Source organism: Octodon degus, unplaced genomic scaffold (assembly GCF_000260255.1).
Source record: "Octodon degus isolate 3935 unplaced genomic scaffold, OctDeg1.0 scaffold00009, whole genome shotgun sequence".
NCBI lineage: Eukaryota > Metazoa > Chordata > Mammalia > Rodentia > Octodontidae > Octodon > Octodon degus.
The window spans coordinates 29,616,043-29,630,420 of record NW_004524585.1 but is presented as its reverse complement, the minus strand read 5'-3'; the positions used below and the strand labels follow the sequence as shown (position 1 = coordinate 29,630,420).

Genomic DNA, 14,378 nt, shown 5'->3' with positions numbered 1-14,378 from the left:
ATTCTTTTGGGTTTTTGGAGATGGTGTCTTGCTGTGTAGCTCAGACTGGCCTCGAACTCACAGCACTCCTCCTGCCTCAGCCTCCCAAGTGCTGGGACCACGGATGTGTGTCATGCCCCCCAACCCCTTTTTATTATTTTAAGACAGGATCTTGCTGAGCCCCTAACTTGCCCAGCTGAGCTTGAACTTGTGATCATCTTGCCTCTACTCCTCATAGTGCAGGGATGACTGGTGTGTGGCAACACTCCTGGCTCACAGAGCTCCTCCTTCTACACTTTAGTGAGGAGTGCATAACTTAGGGCCCAGGATGCAGGGATCCTGGGGTCGTTCGTTATCTGTCTAGAGCCTGGGCGTTGCTTTGGAACGAAGGATCTTCGGTTTCACTAAAGAAGTTTGATTTCTAGCGCTTTTGGTGATAGCCTGTCCTTCTGGTTGACCTTCACTTCCCTCAGCTGGGCCCTGGGAAATGCGGAAAAGCAGGCATTGGAAGCTGGGTGTGTGACAGAAACTGATGGGGAATCAGACCAGTGAAGGGGAGGTGACATTGTCCTCTTTTGGAAATGAGGGGGCTGAAGTACCACTTTTTTTTCAGGTGTGTTGAGTAGGAAATGCTACACTGGGAAGTGTATTGTTGTGGTAGGAAGAAGAGCCAGATCAAAATAAAACGGGCATGGGGCTTTGGAACAGTGGAGTCCGAGACCTCAGGGTGGAAGCCGGGAGGCTGGAGCCTCAGAGCAGCTTTGCCCTGGCCCTTTCTTCCGTCCCAGGGGGTAGAGGACTTCAGCAGGTGTGAGGTTGGAGTCTTCGAACTCACTCAATACTTGGTTTGCATGTTTTATCTGGGAAAAAAAACAGTGATGGTTACCAGACATTGAAGCTTAGCCTTCGGGAAAGTATTTTATTTTGGAGCACACGGTTAATGAGAAACACTATTTTATTACTCTTTATGTCAATTGTATTTTTTTCCCCCATTTGCAGTATAAAATATAAACACAGCCTTTGCGCGTGTGTCTGTGTTACCCAGTCCCTGAAGAACTAGTTTGCATCCATGGGCTAGGCTGTCTAAAATGGTTAGTTCTACCGGTGAAAAACGATGGTATTCTAGCCCTGATGGCTCGACCTAACATGGAAAAATGTCCTAGTGCATTGAGAGCAGACCTGAGGTGGCTGGGTCTGTGGGCCCAAAGCAGTTTATTCTTTCTCTTTTCTTTTTCATGTATGTGTTGATTCGTAGCATTCAGCAGTACGTAACGGTTGCATTCCTGGTGTGGAGTGGGCTTGTGCCTGGCACGGCGTCTCCTTTTTCACCTCCTCCCCTCCAGCCCCCCTTAATGATTCCCTTCTTATTCCCTTCTTGCCTCTCCTTGTTTCCTATTATTTTCTATGTTGCTTTTTATGCTTTGAGTTTCTCATGTAAGAGAAGCCATTCGATATTTAAGTTCTTGTGTCTGATTTATTTCACTAAACCTTGTGGAGTTTTTGTTTGGTTTTTGTTTTATTTTTGTCTTTTTGAGACATAGTCTCACTATACAGTTCAGGCTGGCCTTGAGCTCACTTTGTAGCCCAGGCTGGACTTGAAGCTGGTAGGATCCTTCCTGCCTCAGTTTCCTAAGTGCTGGGATTACAGGTGTGCACTACCACGCCTGGCTTTTAACATTATAGTCTTGAGGTGCAGCCGTTTTCCCTCATTTTTCCTATGTATTTAGGACAGGATCTACAGGCTTTCACTACATAGATCAGATTCCTAGTGATCCTCCTGTTTTCAGGCTTCCAGGGGCTGGGATTATAGGCATGCGCCATCACGTGCAGTCTCTGTTTTCCTTCAAATGCCTGAAGTTTAACCTTTTTGTGGCTGAGTAGTACTCTGTGGTGTATAAATACCATCTTTTCTTTATCCATTCTTCTAAGCTTGAACTATTATGAATTGTGTCGTTGTAAACGTGGGCGTTCGTGAATCGCTGTCCTGTGATGTCCATGATTCTAGGGAAATTTTCTTTCTCGAAACAGAGAAGATGCCCGTCCTAAAGGCTGAAGCCTCGCATTACAACTCGGACCTGAACAACTTGCTGTTCTGCTGCCAGTGCGCGGACGTGGTGTTCTACCACCCCGACCTCCCGGAGGTCGCGCAGGCCCACAAGATCGTGCTCTGCGCTGTCAGCCACGTGTTCATGCTGCTGTTCAGCGTGAAGAGCGCCGCGGACGTGCAGGACCCGAGCATCATCCAGGCCGCCCAGGACCTCTTCGCCGTGACCCGGGACTCTCCGGGTGCCGGCCGTGCCTCCCCGGGGAACCCGCCACTGCGTGTGGTTGTCAAGGACGCGCTCTTCTGCTCCTGCCTGTCCCACATCCTGCGCTTCATTTACTCAGGTAGCACCTTGCACACTCACCGACACACTCGGCGTGAGTGCTCGTGGCCCAGGCTTTCTGCCTTCTGTTCTGGCTCACTTGTCTTTTTTTTTTTTTTTAACCGAATCTGTAAGTGGCTGCGCAGTACATTCCAGCATGACCATCTCAGCCCTTCTTAACTGTTCGCTCAGTCGTGTTCAATACGTGCATGGCGCTGTGCAACGCGCGTACACGGGATGGCACCAGCGGCCCCTCGTGACTTGCTGTGGTGTGACAATAAAACCCTACCTGCTTGGGGCTGGGGAGATGGCTCAGTGGAAAAAGGCGCAAGGGCCTGAGTTCAATACCCGGTTCCGCCAAAAAAACCCAATAACCACTACCTGCAGCCTCAGGCGCCCACCCTTCTGTTGGCGGTCCTCACCCGATTACTGAGCTGCAGGGCTGGGGTTGAATGTGAGAGAGCTGGGGTTACTGGCATATGCCACCACAGTCGGCTGTGGTGACTTTAGGCTTTTTTTTTTTTTCTACCATGTACCTATCTGTAAGGTTCAGTTTACTGATTGTTTTCTATATCCTTTTAAAACTCAATTATATTCTAACTAATAGAAGTTTCGTCTGAGTCATATCAAAAGATGAATCAGAAAAAAAAAAAAAGATGAATCAGTGATCTTACTTCGAAGTGCCTGGTGTACGAATGGAAAGTAATGGATATAAAATAATTTGGGGAGTAATTGTGTAACTAGAACTTTTCTGAAAACTCTCCCTCTCAATTTTCTTTTCCCACATGGAATAATGTATTTGGATAATTTTCATTGGAATGGTTGATTCCAAAAATAATACTAACTTTTTCATATGTAGTTGCAAAATTTTCTTTAAAGTCAAACTAACTAGAAATTCTATTTTATATTGAGCTTTTTCATTTGGGTTGTGGTTACATAATTTTATTAGTTAAAATTTTAATTATGAGGCTGGCAAGTTAGCTCAGCGTCTGAAGCGCCTGCTTAGGCAAGCTTAGGCAGCTGCAGGGGGACTGCAGTTCAATCCCTGGCACCACATGCTGCACCAGCCCTGCCCTCAGGGCAGGCTTAGCTGGCAAAAAAAAAATTGGATTATGGTTTTGAAAAGTATAGTTGTAATACGCAGATATATATGGGTTAAAAAATCACATTTTCCCCCATATAAATATATATGTGAGAATGCACATACGTGGGAATACATATGACCTGAATCTGCACCTGCCCCTCGTCATAGTCCAGACTGGTGCTTTCAGCCGGTGAGTCCCACAGCTCACTGGTGACCTTGCTCACAGCAGATTCGGACTCCACAGGTGGCCTTGGCTGGAGTCCGTGAGTCTTGTTTTGAATGATCTCACAGTTCGATGATTGATTCCCTGGGAAGAAGTGGGGATCCGCCACAGCCTGCAAGTTAAGCTTGGAATTCCACTGGAGGCCACGGAGAGGACCTCTGTTGCCACTTAGGGCCTGAGTCGGGGGCGGGGGCGATGCTTAGCTGAGCCAGGGATGGGAATTAGGAAATAGCGTGGAGACGGGTGTGGAGAGTGTCCCCCACCCAGACAGCCAAGGCAAGAGGTGACGCCGTGTGACAGGTGCAGGGCCCCCACCAAGGGCTGTCGTGACCCTGATGCTGTCGGAGGGTCCAGCAGGTGCCTTGGCTTTGTTCTTTATTCACAGAAAATAACCTCTGACTGCAGCAAAAGTTTTATTTTATTCTGCTTCAAAAGATATAAAGTTATGTTTACACAGTAAAGAAAAAACTTGAGAAATGGATAAAATTCATTGAGAGACAAGCAAAGAAATCACCATTAAAACCCACGTTAAAAAAAAAAAAGGTCTGAACATTAGGAGATTTTATTTTTCCCCTCTAGTCCTTCCTTGTGGAAGTTACTGTTTTTTAGAAAGTTTTTTTTTTTTGACCGAATTGAACAGGAAATTTAAGTCTACATTCTTACAGTCTCCAGCACTTCTTTTCCTCTGGAACATTTCAAAACTTTGAAAGCTTTTCAGACTTTCAGGAGACTTTGCTATCCCTGCTTTCTTGGCAAAAGTGTGGTAGCCTGTACTAAGGAGGACTGGGTAGACGCCCGTGGCCTGGCCTGACCTGGCCTGGCGGGGATGTGTCGTCCCCAGCAAACAGCAGCTAAAAAATCACAATAACTCTATTTCCTGCTGTTCTCCTCCCTACCCCCTTCTAAGAAGGATCTAAATAACAAAGAGCATCTTATTTCTTTTTAAGTAACATACTTATTATTCTGAAGGGTTCCAGATTTTGTATATGTTACATCATATAATATATATACACCGTGGACATTTAGTCTTTTATTAAATAGTCTTTTATTTATAATAGTCTGGTTAATGTCTTACACCTTCAGTTTATTTTCCTGATCAACGTTTTGAATGAATGGTCACCATCTATGTGTCCATCTGGGTAACATCTGTATGCATTTTCCACTGGATAGGCGAGGAACATGGTGTAATAGGTAAGTATTGAAGGTCCAGTGCTTCAGGAAGAAGGACCACTGGCAAAGTGCCACCTGCAGTTTCCTGGTTTTCTGGGAATAATCCTTCTGAGGATACAATTGTTAACATTCCTACAATACTTGACACAGTCTTGTGCTTACAAATTCCTGAGTCACATGATCTCAGAGAGTTAGGAAGTGAAATCTTTGTAAGTGCCTCAGGAATGCAGCTTTGAGCCCTCCCTGTCACAGAGGGCCCTTCGAATTTCCTGCCACATGCTTTGATGCTGCCAGAGTTGATGAATAGGTAGCACTGAGCTTTCATGTTCACTTTGCGCCGCGTTCTTCGCTCTTGGACTTTTTTTTTTTCTTGGATTTATTCTGTAGCATGCTCTTTTCAAACACCTTAGTATTTTGGAGACAGGGTCTCACTATGCAGTTCTGCCTTGCCTTGAACTCGCTTTATAGCCGAGGCTGACCTTGAACACATTAGCGATCCTCCTGCCTCGGCCTTCCCCCAGTGCTGGGATTATAAACGTGAGTCGCCATGCCTGGCCCATTCCAGTGTTTGTGATGGGAGTTTTGATACCACAGAAATAGCAAGTGCTGCACATCAGGGCCCAGGCTTCCCAGGACGCACTGGAGGCCCAGGAGAGCCAAGAGCTTAGGGGCTCAGCTGCAAGGGCTTCCAAAGCCTCTGGATTAGTAGTCTGGCCCCTCTGGTCTACTTTGCTTCAACTAGTGTAGGTTGGCTGCAATTGCTGGTCTCTTTGCTTTCATATGTGTGCACTGGGTGGCCTCCCCATTCCTCAGCCACGAAGGCATCAGTAAGGCGGTGGATGCAGGCAGGAAACAGCAGAAGAAGTGGATTGGGAATAGAGAAGGACCTGAAATTACCCAGCAGGGTGATGTGCCTGCTTAAAACCGTGCCAGTTACTAGAGGAGGTAGAGACTGGGTCTCCGATCTGTGCCCCCCACGCTACACTTGTACAGTTATACCTTAAGGAGTTAGGGTTTTCTGGAGTCTTCGCAGCACTAAGGGCGATCCCTTGGAGTGTCACCATCAGAATCCAGCTTCTGAAGTGTCCCAGCATGGAGTCCAAGGGGGGGAAAGCATGTTAGGGAGCAGGGCGGTGGGTTAGCATGCTGCTCAGGCCAAGTGGGGGACACTGAGGAAAGGCGATGCTTCCCTGACTGTGTAGTAGGAGTTTGATAAGGCACAGAGGAAAAGGGGTTGACAGTGCGGGAGGCAAACTGAAGGGAGCCAAGGAAGGGGTGGTTTGAGGAGGGCTGGGGTAAAGAGAAGAGTAAGCGGGACAGGTGGGGTGGTGTTGCTTGGGGCCTGGCCAGTCAGCGCACCAGCAGATGACCTTGCAGCCTTCCTGAGTCTGGTTCTGCAGGCGTCTCAGCATCCATCCTGGCCTGCTTGTGCGCAGGAGCTTCTGGAGGCGTTCTGCTCCGGCTGCACAGCCCTCTGCCTGATGGCTGTCACTGCTTCTTCAGCCTGTTGAGTTCAAACTTGGGAAGGACCAGCACTGTTACAGAGAGGTGGTGGCAGGCAGGGGGAGAAGTGGCAGAGTTTCACAGATAATTTCAGGGAGGCAGCTGACTGGTCTGTTGAAAACTCAAGAGTTATTAAATGTATGTTTGTGTGTGTGTGTTTTAATGTATTTGGTACAAGGTCTCACTGTGCAGCTCAGACTTATAGTGATCCTCCTGTTTTCAGTCTGCCCAGTGCTGGGATTACAGGCGTGCATCACTGTGCCAGGTTTGGTGGCCGGCTCAGCACGCCTGGGGGTGGGGTCAGCACAGCCTGTGGTGCTGGGGATCGAACCCAGTCCCTGCGCTTGCCTAAGCAGGCACTTAGTCTGCTGAGCTATCTCGCCAGCCCTGTGTCCTTTAATTATTAGGACATATGTTTGGTAAAGAAAAGTTAAGAGAGCTACTGTACCTGGACAAGAGGATTCAAATCTAGTAAGAGGTTTAGTTTTCTTATCCCCTGCTGTGGCCAAGGAATATAACCTGTGCTGATTCGTTACAGGTGCTTTTCAGTGGGAAGAACTGGAAGATGCTATCAGGAAGAAGTTGAAAGATTCTGGAGATGTGTCTAACGTCATTGAGAAAGTTAAATGTATATTAAAGACGCCAGGAAAGGTAAATTAATATGTTTGACTCTTGCATTAATAGCTGATATACTATGATGAGGACATTTAGCCTTTAGACGAGTTAAAGAATATGTACATATTAATTTTTTTCCTCTGATTATATTTTTCCATTTAAATATTTTATATAGAAATGCTTGTTATTGCTCACTTAGATTTTAATTTATGTGATCATTAAAGTTGTGTGAGTCATGTCTTTAAAGAGCTTGTTTGGGAATTCCATCTTGTGGAACATCCTGACTACATTCTGGAATCCGTGGTCCGCATCAGGAATGCAGGGCTGCTGGCTTAGCTAGCTCAACTTACGCTTCTGGGAGGGGCTGCTTCCCGATCCTCACGGTTGAAGCCCGAGTAGTTTCAGGAACAGGGCAGGAATTCTGAGAAATGTATTTCCCCAGGTAGGCAGTTAAGTATTCTTTCAAGCACAGATTCAAAATTATAAACGAGGGTCAAGATTATCCCTTTTATAGAGCCATAAAATGTGCATGAAAACTCCAGTGACTTGGATTGTAGAGTCTGTGGGGTCTTAATAGGTAGATTTGTTAAATTTTAAGACAAGTGTGTTGCACAGTTTAGCTAGTATGTTCTTATTTCAGATTGTGATAAACACAGTGACTATAATAAAAAAGATGAGTGGTATACGTGGGTGCCAGAAAAGGGGATTACATTAAATATACAGAAAAGTAAATTCCTTCCATTTTTTTAGTACAGATGACTTTGTTATACAGCTTAAGTTATATTTTCTAATTAATAGTTTTAAAAATAGATATTGTATTAAATTTAAATTTATTTATTTATTTATTCATTTATTTTTACAGAACCAGGGATTGAACTCAGGCCCTTGCGCTTGCCAGGGAAGCACTTAATCTACTGAGCAATCTCCCTGGCCCCTAAATTTAAATTTAATGTTAGATCCCAACTAGTCTTCACCTTTTAAACAAAGCATCATGGATTGAAGGGCCCAGAACTTTGCTTTGCCTCACTAACTGAAGCGAGCATTAGAAAGCCATCCGGTTTCCCAGAGGTCTGGCCGGGCAGCAGCCCCCTTGCCACCCAGTTCAACTGAAGACTCCTTCTGCGGAGCTGTGCGCGTAAACCTTCTGTTTTACAAAGCAGTCTGGTTAACTCGTTTATCAACCGTGCATGTCACATACATCTGTGTTCTCAACAAATATCACCTTCTTCCTTATTTTTCTCAAATTTACAGAAGAGACAAAGGAATCTATGTAGGTTCCTATTCTCACTGTCTATTACATGCACAGACACGTATATATTCATAAATAGACATCTACATAAAAGCCGTAGTATTGTTATTCGTAGCATTCATATGAATGGAAAGGGCAGAAGTTTCACTTTTGTTCTAAAGTTGGGCCTTCCTTGGGTCCGAATCTCTACACGGATTTTTGAGTACTGAGAAGGAAATGGATTCCCCCTGGGAAATCTGGGTCCCCCGCAGGATTCCATGATACTGAACTGAACGTCCCTCTCCTACAGTGGGAGGAAAGAGTTCTTCTACCTTTCTGTCCTGTCCCATCTGCTGAACGTCACAAAACGCCACGCTGAGTGGGGACTCACCACAGTTCCGCAGTGTGTATTGTGACATTGCATGTGTAGGCTCCAGGCATGGACTTTGCAGGGCCCGGATCTTGCTCTCGGATCCCACTCTGGAGTGGTTTTTTTCTCCGTTGTGGGGAGGAAGAGAGTCATCCCATGCTCAAGAGATTTAAAACTTTACACTGCAGTAGATTAATGGAGAGTGGGGAGCAGGGGTCATTAATCCTGACTGCTGCAGTTACTTGTCAGATTATTTCTTAGGCATCAAGTTTTCTGATCTCCCCATCTGCGTAGGCAGAAGGGCAGAGAACTGCCCAGGACTAGGGCTTGGAGATCCAGCCAGGGAAAAGGGTGGAGCCATCAGAAATGAGTAAAAGAAGTATTGCAGAATGAGGGGTTACCTACTCCCCTGTGAGGTGACATTCCTGATAAACCAGATGCCGCTCAGAATGGCTTATGGCTGCTTCGTCTTTTGGGCAGCTCTACTCTCAGGTGTTGCTCAGGCTTTTTTCTCTTGCTCACTATAAATAAATTGAGGTAAAATAAAAAGAAAAGAAGTGGATGGAGCGCAGGAAACGGAAGGCTGCCTTCAACTCCTAGAGTTGGACTGAGTTGGACTGAGAGATAAGAGACGTCTGGAGAGAGAGACCACAGGCAGGAGAAGCAGGGCAGCTGCACCTGAGAGAGACAGAGGCTGTGTCCCCAGGCTGCCAGGTGGAGCAAGCAGGAGGGAGGAGACAGGATGAAAGAGGCGTTTCCAGAGACCAGGTGGCTTTCTCTGGATGTCTCCAGTTCTGCTGTGGGTCAGAAGCATGCTTGGAAGATAAGATCGGCAGGCAGGATGGAGACGAGCCAGCTTGGTGTCGCGCTCAGGCATTTCGTTCACGTTCATTCCTTTAGGAAACAATGGAGAGACCCTGAAGCATAGAAAGACATGTGTGATACCGGGAGAATGCATTTTCGTAATTAAAAATTAAATTTTTTGCCTATGTGTTTTCCTAATGAAAAAATCAGACAGGCTAGCCTGGCCAGGTGGCACACACAAGCCCTGTGAGGTTGAGGCAGGAAGATGTCAAGTTCAAGCCCACACAGCTTAGCAAATTTAGCAAGACCCTGTCTCACAATAGAAAATAAAATATAAAGGGTCCGGGGAAAGTAGCTCAGTGCAGAAGCCATGCCTTCAATCCCAGCTCCCCACAAAGAAGAACCAGAAGTTCTACAGAAGCCCATTTTGCTAGATACCCCCAAGTCAGACTTGTTGGCAGACTCTGGGGCAGACAGGTCGCTGGCTCACGGCTCGTGTCCTCTTGGCCGGTTCCCGCGCTGCTGCTGCTGCTGCTGCTGCTGCTGCTGCTGCTGCTGCTGCTGCTGCTGCTGCTGCTGCTGCTGCTGCTGCAAACATCAGGAGGCGAAGGCTGCCCTGTGCCAGGGGCACTGGGGGGCCACGGTCTCAGATCCCCGGAAAGCTGGCGTCACAGTCCCCATCGAGGAGCTCCTTATTTCTTCAAAGATGTCTAGTCTTCTAGGTTCTCACACCAGCCCATATTGAAGTGGACTGAACAACTGCCCCTTGTGTCTGTTTTTTTTTTTCCTTATAGATTAACTGCCTAAGGAATTGCAAAACTTACCAAGCCCGAAAACCTCTGTGGTTTTACAATACTTCCCTCAAGTTTTTCCTAAATAAACCAATGCTTGCTGATGTTGTCTTCGAAATACAAGGTACGGGTCGACTTCATTAAGTTCCTTATGTATTTTTATTTCTTGTCGCTTTCCTCACTTTCTGTTTCAGGTTTGACTCCCTAGGGTGAAGGAAGGACAGTTACCTATTGCAGGACAGAGTAGCACCCCACTAGAACTCAGCAAAATCCAGAGAAATACAGTATTTTTATTTTAAAAAAAATTATATTATTTCTCTTTTATTCAGACAGTGAAGTTAAGCTTAACAGCCTAAGTTGTATGGTAATAACAATAAGCTTGTCTTCTGGATGGTTAACAACCAAAGTTTGCAGACCAAAATTAGAGAAAAAGGAGGGCCACAAGGGAAGCCAACATTTTGGCCCTAGCCTTCCAAGGTCAATTAAGACTCAGGACATGAGAACTTGTACTGTAACGTCATGTAACTCGGTAGTGTCCCAAATTTTCTGATCAAGGAGATTATGGAGCCAAAGAGGAAAGTGATCGATGATGTAGAGTGTGCCTGAGGAGAGTCACATGGAGAGAAAACATTCTCTCAGGCTTTCACAGAGAGCACATTGGCCAAGCAATGGCCATGTCTCATCCACGTGGCTGACACTGACAAAGGCTCTACAGTCTGAGGTACAGGATCTCAGGAAAAATCCTGAGGGGATTTGACTGACCTTATCAGACCCAAAAGCTACAACTCTTGTTGCATAGGTCCTGCTTTACCTTGGTTTTAACCATCCAGCAGAAAAGTATAAAAACGAAATATAAGAAATAAAGCCGTGCTGTTATGTTGAGCTGTAGGGGACTCAGGTCAACAATTTCTGACATTGCCAGTCAAGCAGAAGACCCAATACTATTATGGGCTACGGTACTCTTTTGGAATATTTTGCTGAGTTTACACACCTATAATATTAAAATAACAACTTAACAAAAAAAGGGTATACAGATGAATGTCTATTTTGTATCTGTGTATTCAAAGTGGTTAGGATAGACATTCTCTTAATGAATAGAGGGATTTGTTCTAATGGTGTTTGTAAATAGGATATCATGTCCGCATCTTGTACAGCAGTTAACCACTAGGAAGAATGTATGCAATGTGTTAATTATTGAAACTGTCCTACCAGTTTGGTTTGAAACTGTCTCATTGCTGTTTGTTTCTCAATAAAATAATGGGGAAAAATTATATTATTTCTCTTAGTATTCCCCCCTCTCCTTCCTGTATACTTCACTAATGGGGGATTAGCAAAAGATGGGGTGACTGGTCAGATGTATTTTTGTGTATTCCTTTAAGATTCTAGTTTGGGTTTTTTTTGTCTGAAAATAGCTCCTTTACAATTTATTACCACTCGCTATTTTGTTCCTTGCTCTCTATTTGAGAGAAAGGAGCTGAGAGTGTGGGGCACGCCGGGCCCACCGCAGCCGCCCACAGATATTGCGGCATTTATTTCTCACGGTGAGCCCTGAGCACTGTTTCCACCAGGCAAGTGCAAGCTGCATTTATCTCCATGGGAAAGGACTGCTAGTCTAATTGTAATAAAGAGGAGCTGTTGGAGCGGCCGTTACCGATCGCTCACATGGATAGTTCTGCCGCTGTAGTACACGGAAAGCCTAAGCTTAAAACTGAGTTGTGAGATGCCTTCGCTTCTGCAAGAAGGACGTGGGGAGTGGCTTCCAAATAAATTAAGTAGAACTTTTGAGGGGCTGTTGGCAAGAAGGCATCATTCTAATTTTATGGTAGAAATGTATGGCGGGTAACGTGGTCATTTACTTTTAAATGTCTTTCCCCAGAAAGCTTCGTTTGCTTTTGACTTTGGTCACTTGCCAAGGCAAACAGTGACTTGGGAGCTTGCCAAGCACCTTCAGCACTACTCTCAGCACCTAATGCAGCGTGGCCCTGGCGCCCTCAAATGGGACAGTCTGACCTTGAAATGTACATTGAAAAAGAAATGGAGAGGGAAAAAGCTAACAAGAAGTTTCACATTTTCTGTAACCTTCTCATCACATTAGAGAAACATAAAATGGACTCTGATTCAACTCATAATACGATTACACCTTGATTTAGGAGATGCAAAAGTAAAACCCAAAATGTAGCCCTAAAGCCAGCTTCCATAAATTCTTCATTATAGGTGGAATAAGTCACATCGGTGAGAAAGGCTCTGGTGATTACAGAATTTCCACATGAGCTTGCAGGGTGGAATTCTGATGGTGAAAGGGGTTACTGAAAGTGCTTGCTATGGTCTGCCCCTATAAAAGAAATACAGGAGACATAATTCTGTAGCAATTATCTAAGAAGCTCTGCATTCCAACAGAAAAGACTACGCTCATTGTTCAGAAGAAATAAAACAAGTATTTCTATGTTTCTAAATTTAATTTTTTAAAAAGCTCAATTTTAGAAAATTGGAAGGATAGTGTCTGTCTTCTGAAAGAATGTTGGGGAGGCTGAGTGCTCTTTTGCCCTTGACTTCCCGGGAAGGGGAGGGCCGGGGAGGGCCCCCTGCTGCGGCTGCCCTGCTGGGGTGGACTGCACTTCTGCTGAGTAGACTACAGGACCTGCGGGTGGGGGAGGGCCCTGGATGGCGGCTGGGGCAGGCTTTCCATAGGGTGAAACACAAGTAGGGATCCCAGGCCACGTGGTGAAGAGAGCGTCCTGGTGTTCGCAGCCTGGCTGCGGAGTGCGAGGCCTGCTTTCCCCAGCGGGGGAGGGTGGTGGGGTCTTGGTCAGATGTGGTCGGATGCTCTCCTGGGACGCCTCTTCTTCCCACTCACGCAGCATTTGATACCCTCATAGTGGCCGAAGAGGTTTGATGTCTTAAGGCACAATCAAGTTCTAGCCCTGAGATGTTTCTGGTCTTTTTTTGTTTTTGTCACCTAGGTATCCTTGATTGAAGTTTGTGATGTTTTCAAACCCCTCATTCACATGCAGATGTTATCTTGGGTCTGTTTCCCAATGAGTGTCAGCGTGCGTGTGTGTGTGTGTGTGTGTGTGTGTGTGTGTGTGTGTAGAGAGATTATGAGAGAAAGTCATCACTCAAGTTTTGGAGAGAATATAACAATTCCACTAAGGCAGGCTCTGGTGTTTCCTCACTGGGTCCCCTACGGCCCCTAGAACAGTAACTGCCTTTAATAGTTAGACAAATAGTCCTGAAATTGGGAGTCAGAACCCAAAGCATAAACACTGTTCAGGAAGGCTGTGCCTCGCAGTGAGCCTGCCGGAGCAGGGAGGGTTGTCTCTGCGGGCTGTCACTTGTGCACACAGTTTGAGAGCAGCCTCCCAAGGAAATCAGAGAACGTGAATTTGTGGCTTATGATGAGCATGGGACGCATTGAGACCAAGCGTGGTTTTTAACAGGAATGAGTACACAACGCATGTTACCTGTCACTTTAAGAGAAAGGAGAGCACCGCTTCTCCTCAGAGTAGGAGTTTCCTTCAGTTCCGTCACCTCCCAACCTCTGGTTGGCTCTGCACACCACCCCACGCGGTCGGTCGGTCGGGACGGCCAAGTCAGCTGGTTCCCTGTCATGAGAGCGTGCAGTGGCTGCTGGGGGGCGATTCATAGCCTTCCCCACCCAGGACCCAGATTGGGAGCAGAGAGGAGCAGGAATGGATGGAAGGGGACCTGGCTGCAGTTGCTCTGCTGTCAGCTGTCGGGGAGGATCCTCAGGAAGTTGGCCTGGGCATGGAGTCCCAGCTCTCACAATGGCATTTTGTTTGGTTTTGGTTTTTTGACAGAGTCTTGCTCTGTTGTCCAGGTTGGACTCGGATTTACCGGGCTCTTCCTGCCTCAGCCTCCCGAGAGCTGGGATTACAGGGGTGTGCCACCATGCCCAGCGGACTTTGGCTTTGATCCCAACCCAGGGGTCTTTGTGCAGATCACTTGACGCGCCTGGTCTGGTCTTTTCCGTGGTCTCATTGGTGACACAAGGAGGGTGAAGCCCAGGGATCTGAAAGGCCCTTTCTGGTGGTGGGCTTGCGTGACTCACTGTTGGCCGTCCCTTTGTTCTTGGCACCTGTAGGTAGCAAAGATGGTGCTAAGGAGAAGTTTTGAGTTGGAAGAAGTTGGGTGAATCTTGGCTCCTTTTCAAGGTTAAATATGTGTCCATCATCCCCCTGAATGGAATGGAGTGGATTTGAACTCACTTCCATGTGGTTACATTAG

General features: G+C 46.3%; 1 protein-coding gene across 1 annotated transcript in view; it reads left to right on the top strand.

Moving 5' to 3' along the window:
- Rhobtb3 (Rho related BTB domain containing 3) overlaps positions 1–14,378 on the top strand; it is a 64,356-nt gene that overhangs the window by 30,668 nt on the left and 19,310 nt on the right. The window contains exons 6-8 of the mRNA XM_012512929.2: positions 1,985–2,367; positions 6,864–6,976; positions 10,137–10,257. Coding sequence (XP_012368383.1) covers positions 1,985–2,367; positions 6,864–6,976; positions 10,137–10,257 — 617 coding nt within the window. The remainder of the gene's footprint in view (positions 1–1,984; positions 2,368–6,863; positions 6,977–10,136; positions 10,258–14,378) is intronic.